This window comes from Heliangelus exortis, chromosome 3, assembly GCF_036169615.1.
Source record: "Heliangelus exortis chromosome 3, bHelExo1.hap1, whole genome shotgun sequence".
Taxonomy (NCBI): domain Eukaryota; kingdom Metazoa; phylum Chordata; class Aves; order Apodiformes; family Trochilidae; genus Heliangelus; species Heliangelus exortis.
Window position 1 is genome coordinate 109,641,889 of NC_092424.1, and position 25,136 is coordinate 109,667,024.

Sequence of the window (25,136 nt, forward strand, 5' to 3'; positions counted from 1 at the left end):
CTAAGGGACCTGCCACATACCTGTGTTACCCAGGAGAAGTATATACCCTCCAAAATTGCTATGCTAAATGCATGTACTCTGATGATCAGCTGTACATTAAGCAGACACTGCATAAACAGTCAGCTCTTTCAGATTCTGAACAGTTTGGCAGTGAAGACCACAGGTAACCCTCAGATGAGAACCTCTGAGGGCAGCAATATGCCCAACAGACCTTATTTTAAAAAGTGTATTTCACAAAGGCAAAACAGTAGTACAAATGAATATATGTGACCATAGAAGGAGGCTACTCAGAGATTCCACATTTTAGTTTTATAAGTAATTTCTCTACTTCTAGTCTTACAAATTCTCTTTGTTTTCTCCAGGTGTTTTCTCAGTAACAGCACACTTGAAAGGAATTGTAAATTTCAGAAGCACCTGAACTAGAGAGAAATTAAAATTCAATCTCCAGTAAACTGATATTCCTTGCATCAGAGTGTATCATGTAGCCCATAAAACTCCAGCCTAGAAACTGGTTTTCAATGTAAAGTAATTCAGAGGCTGCAACCAAAACCAAAATTGGACACTTTGGTCTGGTAAATTACCATCTTGGTGTACCTTGGACATTGCAAAGAACAGGTATTTTGCTTTGTATTTACAGTGTAAACAGATCTTCCTCCTTTGTAGACTTCCAATAGTGTTTATCATTTAGCAATCGACTGAAATAAAGACATTAACTACCACATTTTAATGTAAATATTTGTATGCTGCAAGCCAACATGAAGATACACCCTCAAAGGAAAAGTAATGTCAGCAGGAAATTTCTGTGCTATGAATCGGGAAGGGAAGCAACAAGCTTGTTAAACAGGTGCCTCTCCTGTCTCATTTCATCTGGTAAGGGTCCTAGTTTAACATCCACCTTAGGCAGGAAAGCTTTTCTTTGTATGTTGCTTGAAAGAGTACAAGGTATCACAGAGAACTGAAGCAGTTATCAAATATAACTGTAAGCATCAGAAAACTCCCTTTTCTGACATGGCTAGCTCTGCAGTGTAGCCTAGCCTTGAACAAATATGCCAGACTTTTAGAAGCTACTGGAAAGATCAGAGAATTCTATTAGGATTCAAGCAAATTTAAGCTGTACTACAGGCATACAGTGAAATCACAGGGATTCATTTATATGGACCCAAACCCCCCCCCATCTGTAATGCAAAAAAGTTCACATACTAGTCTTGTAATGCTCTTAAACCACATTGAGTAACACATCCAGAGAGTCCAAAACCCTCAAAATAAAGGAGAACTGAAAACTATTACTAATCCACAACAGTAGACTCCAGCATTAGAATGATCTCCGAGTTGCGTATTCTCGCAGCTGATGCCTGGACAGGATATCCAGCCAAACAGAAGCTCTCCACAACTGCTCCACTTTGCCTCCTCAAGTTCATCAGTAACAGCACAAATCTGTTTGTGATATCACCATCAATTTCAGAAAGATAAATGTCATGTCAACATACACGAGGCTGCCACCACTAAATCACTCAGGCAGTGAAAAGAGGCCAATTAGAGGAGGACGACTGTTTGTCCACGCCATCAATCCACCCAGTAATCCCTGAGCTCTGAAGACAGAGCTGGAAACAGCACAGGATCTGCAGGGTGTTAGCAGTCCCATATGGAAGTATTAGACACTGACTACCCAATGTGCAGCTGTCTCCAGGAAATATCACTGAGCTCTTTTGTGTTTTCTTTTTCCTGATGATCTTAGTGCAATATGAAGGGGAAGAAGCAGCCCCAAAAGCTGATCAACATCAGTTTCTGGTGCTGGCAATCTCTATTTTGAAGTTTCTACTCTTCTCTCAAAGGAAGTTAGGAATACAAGAAAGTATCTTGGAGCCCTAAAAGCTGAGCTAATATCCCTGGTTTTCATTAGGGTTGCCTGATACTTCCCATTAAAATATCTATTTCAACTGACATTGCTTTCAGATAATTTTCCTTGGAAAAATATTAAAATGAAGGTGGGTTTTGCCATTGCTGAGAATGGGTTAGGAGAAGATATAATTGCTGTGGGTTTTTTTATTGCACATTCATTTGTTCATTAAGCTGCTATGCTTTTTATTTATTATTTTTCAAACTATTCAGCTTGTGACCTCTACTTAGAAAACCATATCTTATATCTTGCTTTTAGGAAGGGCTTTATAAATAGGTCAGGCAACAGAGCTGCACTAAACTGCATTTTGCAGACACTTGGGAGAGATTTTCAGCTCAAATTCAACTTTGTGAAGAGTCCACCTGCACTCAACAAAGAGCAAGTTATGAAAGGCAGTGCTGCACCTGCAGCTGTGGGGCACAGCGAGCTCTGCTGGCCCCAGGTGCCTGACTGAGCTGGGGTGTGTAGTACTTTGAACATCTATTCTCTCATTTCACTCATTTAATTTATCATGTAGATATATTATAGAATCATGGAATAGTTTTGGTTGTAAAAGACCTTTAAGGTCATCAAGTCCAACCACTAACCCAGCACTGCCAAGTACACCACTAAACCATGTCCTCAGCACCACATCTACAGGGATGGTGACTCCACCACCTCCCTGGGCAGCCCATTCCAGTGAGTATTTTTGGTAAAGATATTTTACCCTATATCTAGTTTAAAACTCCCCTGATGCAACTTCAGGCCATTTCCTCTAGTTCTGTTGTTATTGGTAGAAGAGGTTAACACCCACCTCCCTCTAACCTCCTTTCAGGTAGTTGTAGAAAGCTACTTTACCAAGACATGGAGTTTCATGACTGCAGCATCTGACTGTAGACACAGCAAGCTGGATTTTGTTACCTGTCTACCATGGAGGCCAATGCAATGTTGGAAGTAAATGGAACCTAAATTTTCTTCCTCAGCAGTATTTCTGATTTGTATTTTCCTGCCTGGGTGACTGTCCCATGACTACAAAGCAATGAGCACTTACAAATAGAAGAAATGCAAGGAGTGTGACAAATGGATGACTTGACCTTATTTTCTTTTCTTCAATATCTTTAATAAGCATACCAACAACAACTACTCATTCAAATATTAGGAGGAGATGAACAGAAATAAACAGCATAAGAAAGCCACTGGAACACAAGAAACACTGGCGCAGGTTGCCCAGAGAGGTGGTGGCAGCCCCATCTCTGGAAGTTTTCAGGGCTAGGCTGGAGAGTGCTCTGAGCAACCTGATCTAGTGGGAGGTGTCCCTGCCCATGGCAGAGAGGTTGGAACTAAATCATCTGAAAGGTCCCTTCCAACCCTGAAAATTCTATGATTCTAAAGTCCACACACAAGTAACCAATTTAGACTGCAGAAATAGAGTGCAGCACAAAGGCACAGGGCCACACAAGGAACAATGAAAACGGAATATTCAATAAGCTACTCATTAAGCAAGTACCATCCACCCTATGCAGTAAATAAGTCGTTGGAAAAAATGGGCTATAATCATGAAATTAAAGACTGTCTCATAATGCAGAGGCAAATTAAGGCTGCCAGAATAAGGCTGTTTGTGCATTCCCTAACTTTGACTGTTTGACTCTGCAGCTTTAATAACTCACTTCGCCTGCAGTTTCGGGCGTAAGATATTTAAATTTCAAAAGCATTTGTACCCAAATTAGGTACAGCCCTCCGACTGCTGGAGTGATGCCAGCACAGCCCCGGCCGCCATGCGAGCTGCTGCTGTGCTCAGATACTGTTTGTGTAAAAATTTATAGAGTAGAACAGAGAGGAGGCGAGAGCACAGCGAACCCTCTGGCAGCCTTGGGCAGGGCAATGGTGCTCTCTGCTGGGTGAACGGCAGCACGACAAGAGCTCTGTCACCAAAGCTAAATGCTCAGCTCCTGGGTTGACCTGCAGGTGAATTATTCCTGGCCCAAGTGGTCGACTAACAACCATGCAGCCTGTACCTGGATGAGTTTCTTGACTGACAAGCTACAAAACACACATTCAGGTGTATGAATCATGTGCCAACGTAGCCTTCCTGGCCTGTCTCTTGTGTTATTCCACCAGCTGAAGAGGTTTAGTTCTAGTCTATGTTGATGTTAAATACAAAAAAACTTTTTTTAAAGTTTACTTTTACCAGGGAAAAAAATAATTTAGAGACTTTTAGGCTAAAATAGTATTTTGGAAAACAGTTAATGACTTACTACAAATCTGCTGATGACTTACTGCAAAACTGCTGTTCAGGCTGGAGAAGAGGAGGCTCAGGGGAGACCTCATCACTCTCTCCAACTCCCTGAAAGGAGGTTGGAGCCAGGGGGGGGTTGGGCTCTTTTCCCAGGCAACTCTCAGCAAGACAAGAGGGCACAAGAGGTCTCAAGTTGTGCCAGGGGAGGTTTAGGTTGGACATTAGAAAGAATTTCTTTAGGGAGAGGGTGATTGGTATGGGCTGCCCAGGGAAGTAGTGGATTCTCCATCCCTGGAGATATTTAAAAAGAGACTGGATGTGGCACTCAGTGCCATGGGCTGGGAACTGCAGCAGTAGTGGATCAAGGGTTGGACTTGATGATCTTTGAGGTCCCTTCCAACCAATTCTACGATTCTATGATTCTATGAACAAACACATGTTCTGTGGGAAGAGACTATTTAAAACCAGCTTGCTTTTTATAATGGAAGCTCAGTGTCTTTTTGTATGTAGTGTTGGGAAGAAACTCTAGAGAAGGAGACATAGCAAGGGTAACTGGTGTCAAAGGGTCTGAATTCTTCTAAGTGCACCACACTTTAGATGATTTCCTCTCCACACAAAATTCCCCCAAACCCAGGACACCCTACCAAATCTTAATGTCTCATGTTAAGGCCTGTGACCACTGCATTTTCAATAAACCAAAGCAAGTATGGTGACAATGGAGGATGCTGCACTCTACAAATCAGATGTAGTTCCAGTTCTTAGTTCCTTAGTACCAGTGCCCTGCCACACTACTGAAATTGCATATGGGCACAATCATGAGATGCTGCTATCCAAACTTTGCTGTTCTGCACTTGCAGAAAATATTAGTTGGGCAAATGCACAATAGCAAACTCTAAGTTTGAGTTTAAAAAGCACTTGTAAGGAAGCCTACCATTTCCTGAGAACGTGGAATGGGATCTCAAACATCCATTGTTCTCTTTTTTTGGAGGGAATCACTGGAGCTGGCAGAGGATGTGAGTCTGGCAAGAATTCAGGACTATCTGGACTTGTATGTATGCAACACAGAAACCAAATATTAAGTTGGAAAGAGAACTTGACAAGAGTTTTGGGACAGAGACATTCTTTTAAAGCATCTTGCTCTGAAATATCTCATACAGGCCACTATCAGGGAAAAGTGCAAAACTTGAAAGGTTATCTGAGCTGCTCATAGCAGAGACTAAGAAAACAGAAAAAAACCCTCATGGAGTCAAATCAGAGCAGAACCTGACCTAATCTGCAGCTGATAATGAAGTGGGTGAGATGAGCAGCCTTACAGCCAATAGTGCAAAGAGAAACCGTGTGGGGGAATACTCTTGGGATATTTAAAGGAAAGGAGGAGGTAGACAGAAAGGCAACTACAACACCTCAAGATTATCTATTAACTCTCTAGGAGAATTCCTCAACAACCACTTTGAAGGAATCCTATTGAAGACCTGAATGATTTATAAAGTAACCTGTAGCTCTTATACAGAGATAAAAAAGGAAACAAAACACACCAGGAGAAACTTGAAAGAGAACAAACACCTGGGTGCATAAAAAAAGAGAAATAAAGCAAGACTGACCTCAAGCCTCTTTTCAAGAGACTCTATCCTGTCTTTTTTGCTGGCCAGGTTGGCTCTGGTGTAGCGGCTCTGTCCAGGCAGGTATAACACTTGGCTGTAACATTCTTCCCACACCTGGTTATAAGCTTCACTTGAGAGCTCTCCATGCCCCATTCCTTGCTTTACCACTTCCATCTCTTGTGCCAGAAGTTCCTGTGCCTGTTGGAAATGATGAGAAATAAGCTGCAGTTACAATACACAGGATAAAAGAGAATTCTTCTTGTTTTCAAACCTTCATGGGGGCAGTTTCTCTTTTCATGAGAAAAAAACTTCACCATCAGGTTAAGCTAACTATGAAATCTAACACAGATGCTGTAGATTACAAATGAAACCCAGGCTAGAAGGCTGCTCATGGTGCAACTATGCTTCATTTTATATAATTTGACCAAACCTGACATCACTCTACTGTAGCTAATGCAAGCTGTGGCACAGCTAGATACTTCATCTTGCTGAAGAAGAAAAGAGATAAAAGCAAGAAACTTGAGGGGAGGGAGGACTGTACAGACAGAAGCAGCTGTTCTATGAAACAAAAATCACTTTTCATTTCCTTTTGCTTGCTTTCTCCACACAACCTGGAAAATAAACTAAATATTAACGGGTGAGCTGTATAAGCTCCACTGCAGGAAATACTACTCTGACTTGAGCTATCACATATTCTGTTGCTAGAGAACTACTAGCACATATGATCATTCTGCTGTTTCCAGTGTAGTTTACAGTGAATTTCATATTGCTCTCACAGTTCTTAATATTTCTGTCAAAAAGCCTGGTCCAAAAAAGCTATAATGGCACACAGGTCCTTCCAATTTTGTTTGTAGAGAAAAAAAAAACGACAAAAAACCACCAAAAAATATCCAACCCACACTGAAGTATTTTTGTGGATCTGGTTTTAATTGGTCGGAAGTGCATGTCTTCCCTTTCAACAGGATTTATATGTGCACCACAAACTTCCCTATCAGTAGTAGATACCTCACTACAAGCAGACTTTTGTTTTACAACAGTACATTGTCCAGGAAGTAATTCAAGTATCATCAGATTAGATAACTTCAGGGATAATGGGGAAAGAAAAATGTAATTACTTGTCTTTGATGGTCAAGACAGATAAAACATAAGTGCTCAAACCACATCTACGAAAGTTAAATATTATAAAGGTTCTCTTTCAATTAGCCACAATTTGTGCACTGTGATTACTTAAGGCTGTTTAGTTGTGGCACCAGAACAGTTTCACAGCTTTAGAAGTTCAGGACACTGTGATTAGCACCACTGCTGATCCTTCCCCCAAAAAGCACTACACATAAGGAAAAGAAAGGGGTATTTTACGAAGGGATTTTAGCAGGAAGATGTTGTAAAACTTATAAAGAAATAAAGCAAACTAAACAAGCCACAGATGAGAGAATAGAGATAGGAAAACTTCCTTGTTTTAATTTGATTTTCTACAAACAAGGAAAATTATGTTGAATGCTACAGCGGAAGCAGAAGCAACTATGCAAAACACTTCTGCCCATCAGTTAGGAGGCAAAATTTCCAGGGGCTGGGAAGAAAATTTCCAGACAAAAACTACTGGACTGTGTAAGTGTCTTTAAGGGAAGCAATAGAAAACCCAATTCTTGTTGCGCTTCAAAACAACCCGAAAAAGCACTCAGAGAGTGTTCCTAAGGGAACAATTTGACACTGGCAGGGCAATATAATTCATGATCTAACTGCATTTTCCATCTTTAACTTCTCCTGCTCAGAAATCTTGAAGTATAATTTTTCATTTAACAGCACATTGGAAGTACATACTGTTCATTGTTTCTCATTTGAGGCACTTGATTCATTTGTCAGATATGGTCAAGGAGATGGATTTAAAATCTGCTTGTATATCTTTAGAGTCACTTTAAAGTAATATGGGATTTAGGTGTAGTAGATACCACAACTGTTGTCAGAACACAACACTGAGACAGCAGGAGTCTGCATAAAATACATGATTTGGTGGCACGTGATGTTTTTTTTTTCCCCCTCATTTTTATTCTTACAAAGCATCCAGTCAAAGGTTACTGGCACAACTTCACAGGTGAAACTCTTTGAAAAACCTAACCACAGCACTGTGTGTCTGAACTGTCTGTCACTTGGCAGCAAAAGGCAACATCTGTAGCTGCTTAAATAAATGAACAACCAGAACCGGAACCCTTGGTAGAGCACCACTATTTAACTTGGGATTACAATGCAAAACAGGACAGAGTGCCCAGACAGTCAACTCATTTCATCCAGCAACAACCTCTCCTGCCTATTCAGCACTTTTATTTTTTTACCAGGTATACTTTAAGATCAGTTGCCACAGCCCAGCAGGCTCTGCACTACCACAGCTCTGTTGGATCAGGCTTGACAAGCATAATTAAACAACTTGATTTGCTGCTCCAAGTTCTACACGGGCTACCACTGTCATATTTGGTCTGCAGTGCTATGAAAAAAAGGCTTAGTGGTTCTGGATTAACCAACTACACAGGCAACAGAAGATGGATATTCACAACTAACTAATGTCTCAATGATTTAACATCAATTTCCAGAAATAGACAGGTAGATTTTGGTAATTGTTGGGGTATTATAGCTCCTATCTTTACTTAAAATGATACACAAACACAACACACTCCAAGTTTTGTGGACAAATGCAGCACAACAATCAGTCTGCTGAGTTCCTATATTAACATTAGCTCACAGAAAATACATTGTGCACTTTATTATCCTTACAGCTCTTCATGCAACAACCTGGAGGTGTACAACCAACTTCTGTGCAGGCTTGAATCTGGTTTTTTGCTAGATTACAGAAGAAGACATTAGGTCACTGGTAAATAGGTCACATAATTCTCACCTTCTTGAGATCCTCTTTGGAGAACTTCTCATAAGGATTTTGTTCCAAGTAAGCCATGTGTTCTGCATTGTTGCTTCCAAATCCTGGGCCTTTCCCTTTCTTACCAATAGGCTGTTCTCCAAAGGGGTGGTGTAAAAGATCAAAATGAAGCATAGTGATCATCTCTTTCTTTATTAGCTCTTCACTTTTCTGCAAGTCTGTTAAAGGTGGTTCCACATTTAAGGGTCGCAGTATTGTTTCATTAACCTGCCCAGGAATAACAGAAGTTCATAAAAATCATATACACCAAGATCACGTGAAATGGATATTAAATTCATCCTTAGATGGAGGTATATATCAGCTAAACAATGCAGAACAGGTGCCAAAATCTTCTATTTGTGCATATGATACACCTCATGACAATTTCACTGCAAAAGTTTCCCATAGTGCTGAAATCAGCATCCTCAAAGATTTCATTCTCTCGTGATCAGCTTAGACTGTATTTCCTCCTAGAGTGGTTAAAACCTTTATTTCTACTTTTTCCCTTAAGAGTGAATTTTGTTTCCACTTACTTCTGAGGGTCGTGGTAGATTCTTCTGAACAGCTTTGTGCATTCTCTTCAGTTCCTTTGCACGTTCTGCTTCTCGGAGAGCCTAGAGAAACAAAGCTAAGTTTTACTCCAACTACTGTAATACAGTTGGATGCTTCCTAAAAATGTGTGAGATATAAAAACTAATTGATTAGTGCAGCAACCATTTCTTAAAGTATAAGGATTAAGTCTAAGGATTTCATGTTATGGTGCCAGAGCCAAATAATATGATGACACCCTATGTACTGCCTCTGAAGTAAAGAGGACAGCAGAATAACTCTAAGAGCAGTTATCCTAAAAAGTCATTTCCAGGCATCAAATTCTCCCCAGATTCAACCCCAGCAGACTTTACAATTTCTCCACATCAAGTCTGATAACTGCTCTAACTCTCCAGACATGAAATTCACCTGAGTCTTAAATTTGCAGCCAGGACTCCTGATCATTCTCTTCATTGACATAAAATAACTTCTTCACTAAAACAGCAATAGTGAGAGTGCAAAACCATAACAATGCTCTTTAAATTACACTTTTAGGAAATAAATAACATGAAAAGGAAGTGTTGTCTAAAAATTCTAAAAATAATGCCTTTTTTACTTTCCATGTTCTAAAGTCAGCCACGTCACTCCTTCGTTTGAAAGAAAGAACTTTGTTTTCTTGTATATTACAACTCAAATTCTTTATTTTACACAAATAACTTATCTGCATTTATTCAGATTTTTATTAGGGTGTGTATGCACAACACATGCATATATATGCATATAATGAGCTCCTCCCCTAACAGCACGTGCTAGGAATAAAATTCTGGCAAATGCTTATAATATTAGAAAATATCAGAGCACAGGATTTTTAAAAATCATTTGTTAAAGCACAGTCACTGGCAAAACCCCTCTGAAGTAAAAAAAAAGAAATTACTTGAGGTATGTAAGAAAAATAGATTTACATCACAAAAATCAGATTAAGCAATAAATGGTAAAGATACTGTTCTTATTAACAGAGAAATTCAAAGTGCCTCTAATCACTGGCCAGTATAGCTATTTAAGCAGCAGAATTTAAGCTAGCAGTTCATCCAGCCTTCCTTGATTCTGAAACAAAAAAGGTGGCCCTTTCACAACTGGATGTCTGGGTAACCCTGTGGTACAAGTCATACTACAGGGACACCAATTCACTCCATGACAGAATTCTGTCTCTGTACCACCAGCCTGCTTGAATTTGTATGTACCTGTCTTATATTATCAAATTAAGAAAATGTTTCAGAGATAAAACTGATTTAGACTGTGTGTATATACAGATGGCAGCACAAGAAACTAGTACATTTTACTGTGTTATCTTGTAGAAGCTGTACCACTTCTACTAAAAAGGTAGGAAATACAGCAACTATACAGGGAATGTAGTTTGTTTTAAACAAAAGGCACTACCTCATCACACACACACACACACACACACACACACCCCTACCTGCTTACGGGCATCAATATCAGCAGCATCTTCTACAAAGGTTTCATCTACTTCATTTTCTTCAAGTTCTTTTTCTGCATTTTCAGGTAAAACAATCTCAAAGTCATTTTTTGGAGCAGGTAGGGCCATCAGTCCAAGGCGAAGGTGTTCACGAGACTCTCTCTCCTGTTGAAAGGACACCAAGATATAATTGCTTCTGGATTCATCATTCAATACAACCAAATTACCATCAATCAATATTAATATAGAGGTGAACAATAAAAAAAGATCTGACCATCTTAGTCTGCTGCAAAGCCAACAGAAACGTAAATCTTTCAAGTCTGACTTGAAGAGGTCTGTTGCTAAGCCAGGTGGCCTGCAGACCAGACTGCACTATAAAGCACAGAAACTCTCTTGATATTTAGTAACAATAAACATTTTTCTTAAAGACAGTCAGTGAAATCTTCCTGTAATGAAAAATGCACTCAAATAAAATAGTAGGGCACCCTTGCCTCCCAGAAGTTTCAGTACAACAGTAGAGACTTGCATAAATACCTTTCAAGAAACTGAATATGTGAAAATGAGTCCACATAGGGGTGGATATAAGGGTATTTGCAAGCCTAACTGGAACTTTTTTCCTTGCAGTTGCTCTCAAATCTGGCAATGATGGCACAGTTTGAAAATGAGACAAACAGCACCAGATCTGGAAAACAGTACACTTCATCAGGGAACTGAAGCTCCAGTTTTCTTTCTAGGAGTCAAAAAAAGCCTTCTTACTAAAAAAAGGGGCTAAGACAGAACTGAAGTAAATATAAAGATACACCTTGTTCTTTAAGCTAAGAGAAAATCTGAAATTCTGAACCTGAATAGTAATTTTTATAAGAAGAACATGCCAAAAACTTGAAGTGGATACCCTTGGCTAGCCCAAAAAGAAAAATGTCAATAGCTCTGGTGGGAGATATCCAAAACAGCAGCTAAGGCTGCAAAATCAGCCACACAAAAGGAGTTCCTAAGGTGCTACCTATTAGATACCTGTCCTTTTATACCATGTCTAATTGGCAGGGTACATCTGGATTAATCTCCAAGAATGGAAACATCTGTTATCAAAGGTGATGAAAGAGTCTGGATGGGACTCAGGTTACTAACACACCTCAAACCCAAGGGCTTCTAATGGCAAAAATTAAACTCCTTTAGCTCAATGCTGTCAACAGGAGGGACTGATGAAAAGATCCTGTAGGTTTCCAATTCTAAAGTACTTCTTACCATTTGTTTTGCATAAGATGGGTCACTGTAATCTGCCATTCCCTCTTCTGGGTTGATATTTAATTTATCACGCAGTGGGGTTCTACCAGGAGTTGTCCCAGCCACAGGTTTAGGAGTTAGTCCTCCACGAGGAGTTAAGCCTTCTTGTCCATGAGAAGGTGTTCTAGAGGAAGTACAAATAAGTTATTTATTTTTTTTCCTAAAGAGATCTACTTACAGAAGTCTGAATGCTGGCAGAAGTTACATAAGTGCCATTAATAAATTCAATCTAGACTTTTTTTTTCTTGAGAGGCAGCGAAACCATAATATGCAATTAAAAGAATAAAAAAAAAAAAAAATTGTTTAAATCTGCTAAGGTGTAACCAAGAATGTGTCAAGCTGAAATTCAGGCACATCATTGTTAGGAGATGTTTGAGGAACTAAATCAACACTGTCTCCCACTGATACTTTTGAGAGATTATTCAATCACCAGGCATTACTCTCAGATACAGTAACCAGGATTTAATTGCAAGCTCTGATTTCCCTGCCACCTGTGGCAAATCATTCACTCTAAATTCATTTGGCTTAACAGCTGTCCCATCTTACAACTGAATGAATCACTCTGAAGATGCCTCTTTACTTTAATTGATTATTGAAGGGGCAATTACATTGCAGTAATTACTTCTAAGCACCTGATGTTTGGCAAGATGGGTTATCATCATTTGCAGGATGACACCCACAAGAAACAGTAAAATCAGTTTTTATGTTTTCAAATGAATGTTTCATAGGATATATTTACTTTGCTGACTATACTAGTAAAAAAAGTTTTATGCTGACCTCCTAGAAGAAACAATTTCCAAGTTAGGGGAAAATAAACAGGTTGGTTTTTTTCTAGCTGTCCCAGTTCCATGCAGTGTTTAAAACCCTGTTACAAAAGAATTCTTATAACTAGGATGTGGGGGTGAAAAAAAACAATCAGTCAACCAACCTATTGCAAGGCAAAAATTTCCATTAAATCCTTCCATCAAAATACTACAATATACATATCATGAAAGGAAGAAATGGTGTACTTAAATTGTATATTTGCTCTTTTAAGCTAAATATGATGATGGCTCTACTTCACTATTCCACCTCCTTAAAGATTTATGGCTTCCCTTTGTTTATTTTTAACCACTTAATAGATTTTTTGTTCTCTCTGCTTAAAAATCTTCCATTTTCACACTGATGCAAACACTGATTTCTGCAACAATTCGATACACTGGTACCACATTTACATGTGCAAATTTCAACTTTGAAGCTAAAAAAACACCACAAAAAAAATTATAATGTCTATGTATTTTATTTTTAATATAAAATAACCCAAGCCAACAGCCAGATCACTCCAGGCCAAACTTTACATTTGTTCTGCACCACACTGACGCCAAGAAATCTCCAGAAAAGGTATGCAGATCCAATTAAAAAAGCACACAGCTTTTATGCAACAAAACAATGCTGCTTTTGAAAAGCTGCCATAAAGGTCCTTTTGATTTCCTTCTCCCCTTTTCCTACTAGCATGATACAAGTAAAATTAGAACCCAAGTTGAAAAAATTGACAGATAAAAAAAAAAAATGTATCGAGTGTAATATTTTTTAGCAGCATGGTATTTGGCATTTGTGGGCTAGGTATTTATTCAGGACCCACTGTAAGAGTTAAACCAGCAATTAATTCCATACTATTTAGATTGGCAATACAAGAAATATTTTATTTTGGATATATATGGCTTAAAAAATATTTACTTCAGCTTTTCAAAAATTCAGTGTGGGTTTGGCTAAGGGACCTCCCACACCTTTGCTTCAGAGGTAATACTTTGGAAAGGCAGGGATCCACATACAGAGTGACATTCCATCTTACTATTTATACTCCTGTATTACTCCAGTATAATTTATATTGCTCCAGACCACACAAAACCTCAGTTTGGACCAAAACTCCAGCGAGCTACAGACTGTGCAAATATAGATGAAGATGATGTGGCTGAGCTTGTGAAAAGACACAGAAGGAGAAAGTTGTAAAAGGGCTTGAAATAAAAATGAGTTAATTTGTTTTAAAGCTCTAATCATGACCCACTCTTTCACACACTGAAATCCACAGTGTCCACCCCACTACAAACATGCCTAGCCAAGCATGCAATAAAAGAAAGGCTACTTTACCTGAAGGGTGTGGAAAGCACAGTATTTGGAGTCTGAACAACCTGCTTCTGTGGTGTTACCCCTGAAAAGTCACTTTCATGCAAGGGTGTGTTAAGACCTCCTTTCAGGGGGGTATCCACATTAGTGAGAGCCATCAAATTCTGTGCTTCCTGTGTAACAGACAACACACACAGTACATCAGTAACTCCTTCAGGGTCACACTCTACATGTTTAAGAGAGTCAGTAGCAGCAAAAATAATTGAAGTCATTTTAATATCAGTTTGTGGAAAATGTTTAACGCTTCTTAACTGCAACTTCCATGTACAGATATTTACAAACCCTACTGCTTCTCTGAAAGGGATTTTCATTTCCAGTGAAATATATTATAAATTGGAATTGCAAATATGAGTTATAAATTCCTTCAGTCTGCCAGACTCCACAAATCTGCAAGATTTATTAATGAACAGTCAAGTCATTCCAAGGATCCTGATTTTCAGAGGGAAGAGCATGCTTGCACTCTGAAATCCAACCTCAAAGCAGTTTACTCAAACTGCAGTTCAAAGAGAATGTTCCAGGTCCATGACTCAACTCAGACTTTCACTAATACCATTCTATTATTAATATTTTTACAATGAAGAATTAAGACACTAAAAATTAGCAGAGGTAATAAACTACTGCATAGAGCACCTATATTCACAGAAGATCACTAATAAATCTACAAAACTGTGTATATGCATAATACTGCAACATATGTGATGTCTGAGTACTCCAACTGAAGATGAATGTGACCACTCCTGCAAACATTGCACAGAGACTTTGGCCATGATCTGCAGAGTCAGGAAATTTCTCTTTTCTCCTATCATGAAAGAAAAACTGTTGAAATACAGCTCATTCTATTCAGTTGATCATTGCATTAAAACTTAAAACCCATTCTGTGCATTTATACTCTACCTGCAGTATTCTGTCTTGTGCTGCTGGAGTTTTGGGAGTCCTTAGTGCTATGCTGTTGTTGGTCACACTATATTCAGACAGAAGAGTGCTGGAAGCTGAGTTTGTAATTCCAGATTCCTCAGCAGTCTGGCGTGCAATCTCACTTGCCTGGCCTACCTTCACAACTTCTTCAAGTTCTGTATCAGATATCTTAAAAGAAAAAACAATACCAATCAATGTATTACCTTTAAAAAAACTTAAATTTCTGCCATGTCAGGAAGCACCTGCCACTTGTTTTAATAGCATTACATAATAAGTCTCCTCTCATCACTACTCCCTTTCCCAGGTGTGAATTGCAGCAGCTCCACTTGGCATGCTCAAGCCAGCTAAAGAAACACCCACCAGTTTGTGAAGTGTCATGGTCACAAGATAGAGCCCACTTACACCCTGCAGAAGGCTTAAACATATAATTCCACAATATACCTCCCTTCATCTCTCCCCCCCAAATCTACTTTAAAAACCATTCCAAGATAAATCTTCCACCTGGATGTACTGACCTCAGACTGCTCATGTCTTTCAGCACAGAAAAAAATTCCAAGACATAGTAAAATAAAACACAACACCACCAAAATTGACTTGATGAAACAGAAACCACTGATTGGCACTGGCCTTCTAAGTCATTTACTGATCAGCCCAGAGCTTACCTGAGGAGCTGGAAGCACCAGTTTACTTCTTTTTTTGGTAAATTCTGACACTCCACTGGTCTGTATAATAGCTGAAGGTAAGTCTGACTCTTTTTTCCGTTTCATGTGCTGTTTGTCCTTTTTGCGCTCTCTTCCCTCCCTTTCACTGTCATTGTGGATAAAAGAATCATTTTAGAACACACAGAGCAGCTACATGGTAAAGCAAATCAGCAGAGAGCAAAAAGCCTGTACCCTAAAAGTGGGATATGCAGACATTAACCATGATGCAGAAGTGGTTAGCTATGGTCTGCTGATCTAGATTGACCATGAATTTACATAGGAAGATTGCAAGAATCAGAGGTGAACAGTCCCTCATTTTCTGTCAGATATGGGAACCATCTTCAGTATTTAATGAAAATGGTACTTTCTTCAAACAGCACTGAAGTCAGACATAGTTTAGTAATCCAGTTTGAAGCTCCTGCCAGATCCTCTGAACTAAGAGCTGTACAGTATGAATTAATTATATACCAAGACAATAAACCAAACCATACATAGTCCTACACTCTCAGTTAAAAACTGAGTTGGGAGAAGTAGAGGGAAATGCAACTGTACCATTGTACATGTGCCACACTGCTGCTGATGAAGATGGGCATTTAATTTCTTAACCCTGTGGTTTTGGATTGCTTTGTGAGAGGGGAAAAATTAAGCATTTAAAGAGATTCTACATAAAAACAATTCCATCAAAAGTAATACTACAAGTAAAATCTACTCTGGTGAGCAATCTTAACAATGGTATAACCTGGAGAAACGACTGCAAACACACAAGCAAGTCTACTGCTAGAAGAAAATGAACATCAAATATCTCAAGATTTCCATTTAAAGAGTAAGAATGTGCATGAGAAACTTCATTCTCAAGGAAAAAGGGTCAACTATATCTTTGAGAAAATTAAAAAATACAGGAGACTGAAAAGGCAGCAGCAACTTGCGTTAGTATCTCTCCCACTGAAAATACTACTCCTGCCCACATTATATTTCAGACACTTCCAAGACTCAGGACATAATAAATGGATGTTTTTTCTGCAAATACACAGTTTCCTCCTCAGGATCACACACACACACTTACGATCTTAATTCTCCATCCAGGTCTTGCTGCCGTAGCTTCCTGAAATCTGCATCCAGGGACTGGTAGTTTTCCTCTGATGTATCATAAAAACCAGGGGCAGGCTTCTTTTCAAATGGAATTTCTGCATTGTAGTCCACCCCTCTCTTCTTTTTTCTCTTTTTCTGGATCTCAATTCCAGCAGCCCGAAGTTCTCGTCTCTTCTGGAGGGCTGCAAGCCTCCTGGGGAAAAAATCATGAGTGATTTCAAGCCCACACCCACCCATGGCTCCTCTATCCTAAGATCTGGTAGTACTTTAAGCAGTTACTGCTGTGCTAGGGCTGTACACATTTATACAAGAATAAAGCTCCTGTCACAAATGGCTATCAAAAAGTTTTGATTCTGCAATGACAAAAGGCTGTGCCTGACTTAATGAACTTAATGAAAATTCAATAAATTCAATAAAAAAGCAGCCCCAGTAGATGAAACTCAGCTTAAGCTTACCTAGCTTCTTCCAGCTGCTTCTCTCTGGCTTTTCTTTTGGCTTTCTTCCCCTGTGTATTAGCCAGACGAGCTCTAGCTTCAGACAGCATTTCAAGTTCATCTACAAATTGTGCAGATACAGTTAAAGATGGGAGTAAGGAAAAAAAGTGACATTAAAATCAAAAAGCAATATTCAAAACTGAAACCTTGCCACAGGCATTCTGCATGGTCACTGAGCTGTTCTTCCCCAGGTTGCTCCAATACATTTTATAAATCATTTGCCAGATGAAACAAAGTCTTTAGGAAAAATGCTTAATGTTGAAAATAAGTAAACTCATTTCTACAGCAAATTGAAGAATCTAAATAATGAGGCAAACTAACCACACCAATGAAACTATAGCTTTATTACAACTTCATCTGAGATTATTTTATCACAGAACTTGTTAATTTCCTCTACATCCCAATTCAAGAGCACTACAGTTGTAAACTTGTGACTGGTCAAAACCACCACTGGTCCATTTATGGCATTTCAGCAATGACCATTTTTACAATTCATAACATTGCTATGTGCAGGCTCTGCAGTTCCCCTGTGGTTCAGAAGGGATTTATGTGGGGAGAGGGGGGGGGAAGGAGGTACTGGATGATAGGAAAAGATGAAGCAATAAGAATGAAAACAAGCAGAGCAGTTGTCAAAGAACAGTCAGTCATCAACAGATGACAAAGACAGATGGGAAGGCAGGAAACACACCATGAAAAAGAAAACTGGAAAAGTGTAGCTGACTGGACAGCTATAGAAATAAGAGAAAACCCACCAGAAAAGAAATAGGAGGGAGGGGAAGAGACAAAAGAAACCCAGGGTAGAGAGGCTGTGTTAAAGTTAAAAACAAAGTGGTCACATTTCTGCCAGAAGTGGTGAAAACCTCCTGTCTTACCTTCATCCATGTCAATAGGATCTGGCCTGGCTGGTTTGGTTTCTGGATTTGGGTCAATTTCTCCAGGTTTAAGTTTCCGAGGATCATCAGCAGTTTCTTCCTCATTGTCCCTCTGAGCAGCTTTGTCCCTAAAAAAATATTGTATGTATGTCACAACAGGCTCTTTGTCACCAAAGACTGACCAAAGAAGTAACCTTGTACTATGTACCATGGTACCATCACATAATCTTAAATTTAAAATAGAAAGAAGTCAACTTAGTACCCTATTCAAAAAATAAAGCATTAAGTAAAATACAATAATGACAATGAGCAGAGAACTCTCCTCAGGTAAACCTTCAACAGTACAAACAAGAATTTAAGCAGTGTGAGGAAATGAGCAATCAAGAGTTCCCCATTATGCTATTATACTCAATCACACCACAATTAATCAAGCTCTCAAGGGAAAAGATCACTTCTCTTCTCATAGTCTACAGAAACCCTCTGTAGCATACAGAGAGAACTCATGACAATGTGTTTTATCTTTCTCTTTTCTCTCACTCACACTTATCAGCCAGTAAAAAATACACAATTAAACCCAAACAAATGAAATGGAAGAGCATAAAAAGCACCTATCTTGACACTCCTCAGGCCAGAATGACCAGAAGCAAGAAAATATACACTGGTGTCTATTTGAGCATGCTCTCCCCAGTTTCAGGAGCTGCTTCTTTCAAGCTAGATACATCAACTGAGAGAGTCTTTATGGACTTGCTTACAAATGGACTTGATCAACTTGAAACTTCAGCACCATAAGAGTGGGGAATGACACATCCATACAACAAACTGCAGATTTTCCCAGTGTGTGGCTCTGGTAAAACAGTAACTCACAGCAGAAACTCATAGTGCTCCAAACACTGTGCAGCAGTTCTCCCAATAATGGGGGCAATGGTTCTCCACTGGGTTGGCATGAGCTTGGCCAGGTGCAACAGTTTCTCCTCTTCTTCCCGTGACCACTCTGTCTTCTTGATGCTTGGATCCAGCCATTCGTACCTGTTAAAAAAATAAAAAAAAATAAGGATGACAGATCCAAGTTATCCATTGGTCTGTCTTGCATTGAGAACACTGTTCACCCAAATCATCACAGTAGGAGTTCAAAACCTTGTCATGCAGATTTCATGCAAGCTTTTTCTGTACAAAAAGAAGCTACTGCAATGTATTTTTATGATATGTGTTTGAGCTTTGAAATGTATAATTTAGCCACCACTTTTCACACAGATATTGCCACTTCTTTCTGCTCCCATCTCTATCCTGGCAAAGTAAAGAGTCACAAAACTTAACCAGAAAAATAAAAGCAAAATTCACAACAGCCAAACGTACCAGAAATTGTAGACTGATTTGTTCTGAATCCTTCAACAGCTATCTCACTAATCTTTAACTGCACCAGTGACTGTTACCTTTCAACAGATGTATTGTAATAAACATGTGCAGTTCAGTACTTGAGAAACTTTCATCTGATTAAGTACTGCATGTATTTGCATTCAATTTTCTATTTTTTTATATAAATTAAATTGTACAGTGCTATTTCTAAACACGTATCCCAAAGCTGAACTTCCATTATGGAAAGTCATAAAACTATCTCTAAGATATTAATATTAAGATATTAATTTTATTAGAGATATTAATATCTCTAGGATATTAATTTTATTTCATACGTAATACTGCCTGATTAAAAACTACATATACACTACTTTAAGTGATCCAGGATTTGCTAACAGTGCAGTCAGTAGCAAAGATTTCCTCTGATTCCTTCTCTCCTGAGCCAACCAAGACATGTCCTTCAGAAAGATAACCTGTTTTCAAGCCTAAAGTCTTTTTCAGACTTCACTCATCATCCTGCTTAAGAAATGTGTGTCTGACTGTAATTTGAACTTATCTAGCTCTACTTTACAGCCATTGGATCTTGTCCATCTCCACTTGAATAAAAGACTTTTTAACTTGTGATTCTTCCAAGAAGATACTGATATGTGGTAATGAAGTTGCCACTTAAACTACCGCTTGGAAAGATAAATTTATAGAGGTTTGATGCTCTAATTTAAGCATTTTCCTCCCTTATTCTCATCATGATTTACCACTTGGTCTTGGGTAAAGTCTCCAGAACAACTGTAGTGCAAGCTTTCCCAAAGCTGAACTTTCATTATGGAAAGTCATAAAATTATCTCTAAGATATTAATATTGAGATATTAATATCTCTAAGATATTAATTTTATTTCATAGGTAATACTGCCTGATTAAAAACCACATATACACTACTTTAAGTGATCCAGGATTTGCTAAGTGCAGTCAGTAGCAAAGAACATCTGGCTACTGTTGTTCAATTCCTTTCAAGCAACAGGAATTTGAACTATTCACAATAGCAGAAATCAAACAATCTGTAAAGTATTGTTCCTCTGTGCACATAAATTAATCTGTGGTAATGTCTAAATTCCCACTCATTATGAATCTCATATTGGCAGACACAGCAGCTCTCACTCACCATCTGGCTTTGCACTGCTTTGCTGATTTTCTATGCAATAAAGAAGCAATACGAGACCACTGGTTTTTGCCATATTTCATCACAGCTGCTTTCAGGATTTCATCCTTAAAAAAAAGAATAAAATACACTGTTATGGAACACAAGAAGTTGCAGAGGAGAAATTTTGAGCTCAAGCAGAGGAGAGCATGGTGAACTTCACCTGATGGGCTGACCCAATGGAAAGAGCACAGCACTGCTGCTCCTTTTTCACCTTTTCTCCTGAAGATCATAGAATACTGGAATGGCTTTGGTTGGATTGGGCCTTAAAGATCAAATAGTTCCAACCTCCCTGCATGGGCACGGACACCTTCCACTAAATCAGGCTCCTCAAGGCTCATCCAACCTGGCCTTGAACACTTTCAGTGAGAGGGCAGCCACAACTTCCTTGGGCAACTTGTTCTAGCATCTCACCACCCTCACAGGAAAGAATTCTTTCCTAGTGGCTACCCTAAATCTCCCCACTTCAAGTTTTAAACCATTTCCTCTTGTCCTCTCATGACACATCTGTGTAAAAAAGCCCTCCCCCAGCTTTCTTGTAGGCCCCCTTCAGATATTGCAAAGTCACTATAAGGTCACCTCAGAGCCTCCTCTTCTCCAGGCTGAACAACCCCAGCTCCCTCAGCCTGGCTTTACATGGGAGGTTCTCAGCCCCCTGAGTATTTTAGTGTCTCTCCTCTGGACATGTTCCAGGAGCTCTGTGTCCTTCTTATGCTGGGGGCTCCAGAATTGGACACAGTGCTCCAGGTAGGGTCTCACAAGAGCAGAGGGGGAGAATCACCTCCCTTGACTGACCGAGTATCAGCTGGTTCCACTTCCTGTGTAATTAATGTTGCACACATAAGGAAAATTTTAATTTTAAAAGTAAAAATCTCTGTTATACAAAAATGGGTGAACCAATGATCATTTAAGCTGTTGCTATTTCTCTAAACAGCCACCAAAATAAGCCAGAAATAAGAGTGCAAGAACAGGGTAAGCACACAGTAGTGCCTTCTATCCAATTTAGCAGCCTCCTGGCAAACAGCTGACATGTCACAAGTGGTTAAAAAGAGATGGTAGATTCATAGTTCTTTTTTTTTTTTTCTCAGTGCTTTCTTGGAACTATGTAAATGCCTTATGTTAACAGCATGCAGTGGCAGAGTTCTGGATTTTACACAATGTTGGGTACCTCCTTTTGCCTTAAACATGCATCTAATAAAACTGACATCCTTGACCTCTCATGTCATTTTTTTTTTTTTTTGCCTGGTCACTGGCAGTTCTGAATGCACATGACAGCCAAAACGGGGAAAAATGAGTTTATTTTGAACAATATTTCTGTGTACAAAGCAGGCCAAGCTGCAGGTGAAGAGCCCATACCCATCTTCACTACTTCTGTATTTGGAAAAGTCCCCAAGGGCAAGAGATTCCAGCAGTCTCACATCCCTCGAGAATAAGAGCCCTTCCTATACAGAACACACTCCAGCCTACAAAAGGGTCATCTCTGAGAACAATAATGTCCCAGCATTCCCCCCACCTGCAGTAGGGAAGGTTTCTCGTGGGGGGAAGAGGGACAGGACACATTCATGTCAATGGGGAGGGTTTCTCAGGAGAAGAAGGGGCCAGGACACCCTCATGGCTGAGCTCCCTGTCCTCCCCAGCTCCCATCAGAAGCAACATCACCGAATGGACTTTTTGCGCACTAGGACAGGGGAGAAGGAGGAGGAGGACCCGCGCAGCAGAGGGCTCAAGCCCACCAGAGCCACACTGCCTGCAAATAATGAACTCTCTACGCCCTGAAAGACCCCAAAGTGTCCCCCCCACCACACGAACCCCCCCGCGCATGCGCACCACGACCCCTCCACTAGCGCCTGCGCACCAACGCGAACCCCCCCCCAACATACAACACCCCAGGCCCCAGCTTTCAGGGTCTGGGGGATTAAAGCTAGGCAGAGTCCTACCTCGGTGTTGCGCCACACACCGCCTTTAATCATAATCCGCGGCATCTTGGCGGTGTAAGAGGCTCCCAAGTCCTGCGAGAAAGAGGCGGCTCAAGGCCGCAACCGCCGCTCGCCTCAGCGGGACGGGACTGAGCCGCGCAGGCGCACAAGGGACAGAAGGGGGGGGCGGGGGGGGGGGGTGCTCTGCGCAGGCGCGGCGAGCTACGCTTAGCGCCCCCTGCCGGCTGGAGGTGCGCAGGGCAGCCGGGGTCGTGCGGTCCCGGTACAGCGGGGAACCGAAGGGGGAGGGAGGAAAATAAAACTTTTAGCGTATCCTGGGTTGTATTAAAAGAAGCGCAGCCAGCAGGTCCGAGGAGGGGATTCTTCCCCTCTAAGTGTGCCCGGTTCTGGGGTCTCCAACCACGGGATACGGGAGCTGTGGGGGTGAGTCCAGAGGCCAGGAGCGTGAGGCAAATGCGGGAGCAGCTGTGAGGCAGCTGGGGTTGTGCGGACTGGGGAGGGATCTGAGGAGGCCTTGGGGCACTTTCCAGTACCTGAGGAGGCCAAAGGAAAGGTGGGGAAGGACTTTTTAGCAGGGCATGGAGTGACAGGGCAAGCAGAGGACATTTTCAGGCCGAACGAGGGTAGATTTAGGTGTGGTAATGGGAAGAAACTCTGTGAGGTGCTGAGTCCCTGGCCCAGGTTGCCTGTGTCCTGGTTTGGGCCAGGATAAAGATGATTTTCTGTCTTGTACTTTTGCTTTCAGCTCAGTGTCTCATAAGTAGCAGCACTTGCTGAAATTAACAGCAAGTTTCTCACACAGTGCCTGCTTCTAGGACTGATCACACTCCATGTTTATAGAATCATAGAATCATAGAATAGGCTGGGTTGGAAGGGACCTCAGAGATCATCGAGTCCAACCCTTGAACAACTACCGCCACAGTCACTAGACCATGGCACTGAGTGCCATATCGAGTCGCTTTTTAAATGTCTCCAGGGACGAAGAGTCCACCACCTCCCCAGGCAGCCTGTTCCAATACCTGATCACCCTTTCCATGAAAAAATTCTTTCTAATATCCAATCTGAACTTCCCACGGCACAATTTAAGACCATGCCCTCTTGTCTTACTGAGAGTTGCCTGGGAAAAGAGACCAACCCCCCCCTGGCTCCATCCTCCTTTCAGGTAGTTGTAGAGAGCAATGAGGTCTCCCCTGAGCCTCCTCTTCTTCAGGCTGAACAGCCCCAGCTCCCTCAGCCTCTCCTCATAGGATCTGTGTTCAAGTCCCTTCACCAGCTTGGTTGCCCTCCTTTGTGTGGGAAAAAAATCCGCGGAGGCTTAAAGGACGACACGCAGTCACCAATATGGTTAAAGTGAAGTCGTTTATTAACAGTGGACACTCGCTTTATATAGAGCCTTTGTTTATATAATGATATCTTGCAGGTGGCTGTATCTTGGACACAAATTCTGTTCTCACAGAACTTCTGCTGGCTACCTCATTATCCTGTTATTCTTCTTTTCTACTGCCAGCTCCCTTATCTTTTTCCCATAGCTCATCTTTCAGTAACCTTGCAACTGGGTCTTAAGGCCTAAAGCTAAAGAGTCAGGATTGCTCACATGTCTGTTTTCTTCCAGACAGTTTCCCAACATATCCCCCTTTTTGTTTTTGAGCAAGCCTGACTTACTTCATTACGTGAAATAACATGTTAATAATACATTGCCATAAACAACATACTAATAATACGAAAGCATCAAAACCAATAATAACAAATATAATTGATAAAACTTGTCTAATTAAATCTCTAAGCTATCCCTATATCCTTAAGTGATTTAACCATTCATTTAACCCAATATATGCAAGAGTTAATTTTTCATGTTATCTTAATCAATTGTTTTTGGTTGTGAATTGACTCTGAATGATCAGATAAATTCATGCAAATACACTCCATCAAAGTCTTCACAAACATAACCTAAAAGCTAATAATAAAAAGTCAATGGCAGCATGATATTATAAAACTGCATGTCTGACACTATCAACATCTTTTAGCATCTGTGTTAAAATACCAGAAGTTAAGTTCATCTACTTAGCAGTGCAACAGAATAGCACAATCAACAATCAACACATAGACAAGGGATCCCATAATCAACATATAAACGATCACATGAATTACAACATTAACAAGAACCTATTATCAATACAATATGAAAAGCACATTTCACACTGCAATGGAAGGACTTAAATACCTTTTTATTATAAGGAAGGTCTGGTGTCCACTGGTGCATAGAACCAAGAGGGTAGAGGAGGCTTATCCGACAAAAATTGGTCGGGGGGCCCCAAAAGCGTCCCCAGACCCCTCCCGGGTCACGGCACAGTGGAGTCCTGGTTTCCTTCATGGTTGCCAAATTGAGGCCCAAAAAGGCCTAATAAACAAAGACAGCAAAAGCACACACTTTCCTCCCCCCTTTTTTTTTTTTTTTTTTTTTTTTTTTTTTTTTTTTTTTTTTTTTTTTTTGCTGTGGTGTCTGCATCAGGGCTCATTTT

The 25,136-nt window shown here is 40.2% G+C and overlaps 1 protein-coding gene across 1 annotated transcript in view; it reads right to left on the reverse strand.

The window, feature by feature from the left end:
* The window catches only part of CDC5L (cell division cycle 5 like), a 33,854-nt gene extending 11,084 nt beyond the window's left edge, over positions 1-22,770 (reverse strand). Inside the window, exons 1-14 of the mRNA XM_071742154.1 lie at positions 22,618-22,770; positions 20,645-20,748; positions 19,000-19,161; positions 18,136-18,263; positions 17,225-17,324; positions 16,744-16,962; positions 15,642-15,786; positions 14,959-15,147; positions 14,029-14,177; positions 11,863-12,025; positions 10,621-10,785; positions 9,149-9,229; positions 8,598-8,843; positions 5,714-5,911 (exon numbers count right to left, since the gene is read on the reverse strand). Coding sequence (XP_071598255.1) covers positions 5,714-5,911; positions 8,598-8,843; positions 9,149-9,229; positions 10,621-10,785; positions 11,863-12,025; positions 14,029-14,177; positions 14,959-15,147; positions 15,642-15,786; positions 16,744-16,962; positions 17,225-17,324; positions 18,136-18,263; positions 19,000-19,161; positions 20,645-20,748; positions 22,618-22,662 — 2,094 coding nt within the window. The 5' untranslated portion in view covers positions 22,663-22,770. The remainder of the gene's footprint in view (positions 1-5,713; positions 5,912-8,597; positions 8,844-9,148; positions 9,230-10,620; positions 10,786-11,862; positions 12,026-14,028; positions 14,178-14,958; positions 15,148-15,641; positions 15,787-16,743; positions 16,963-17,224; positions 17,325-18,135; positions 18,264-18,999; positions 19,162-20,644; positions 20,749-22,617) is intronic.
* Between the last annotated feature and the right edge of the window lie 2,366 nt (positions 22,771-25,136).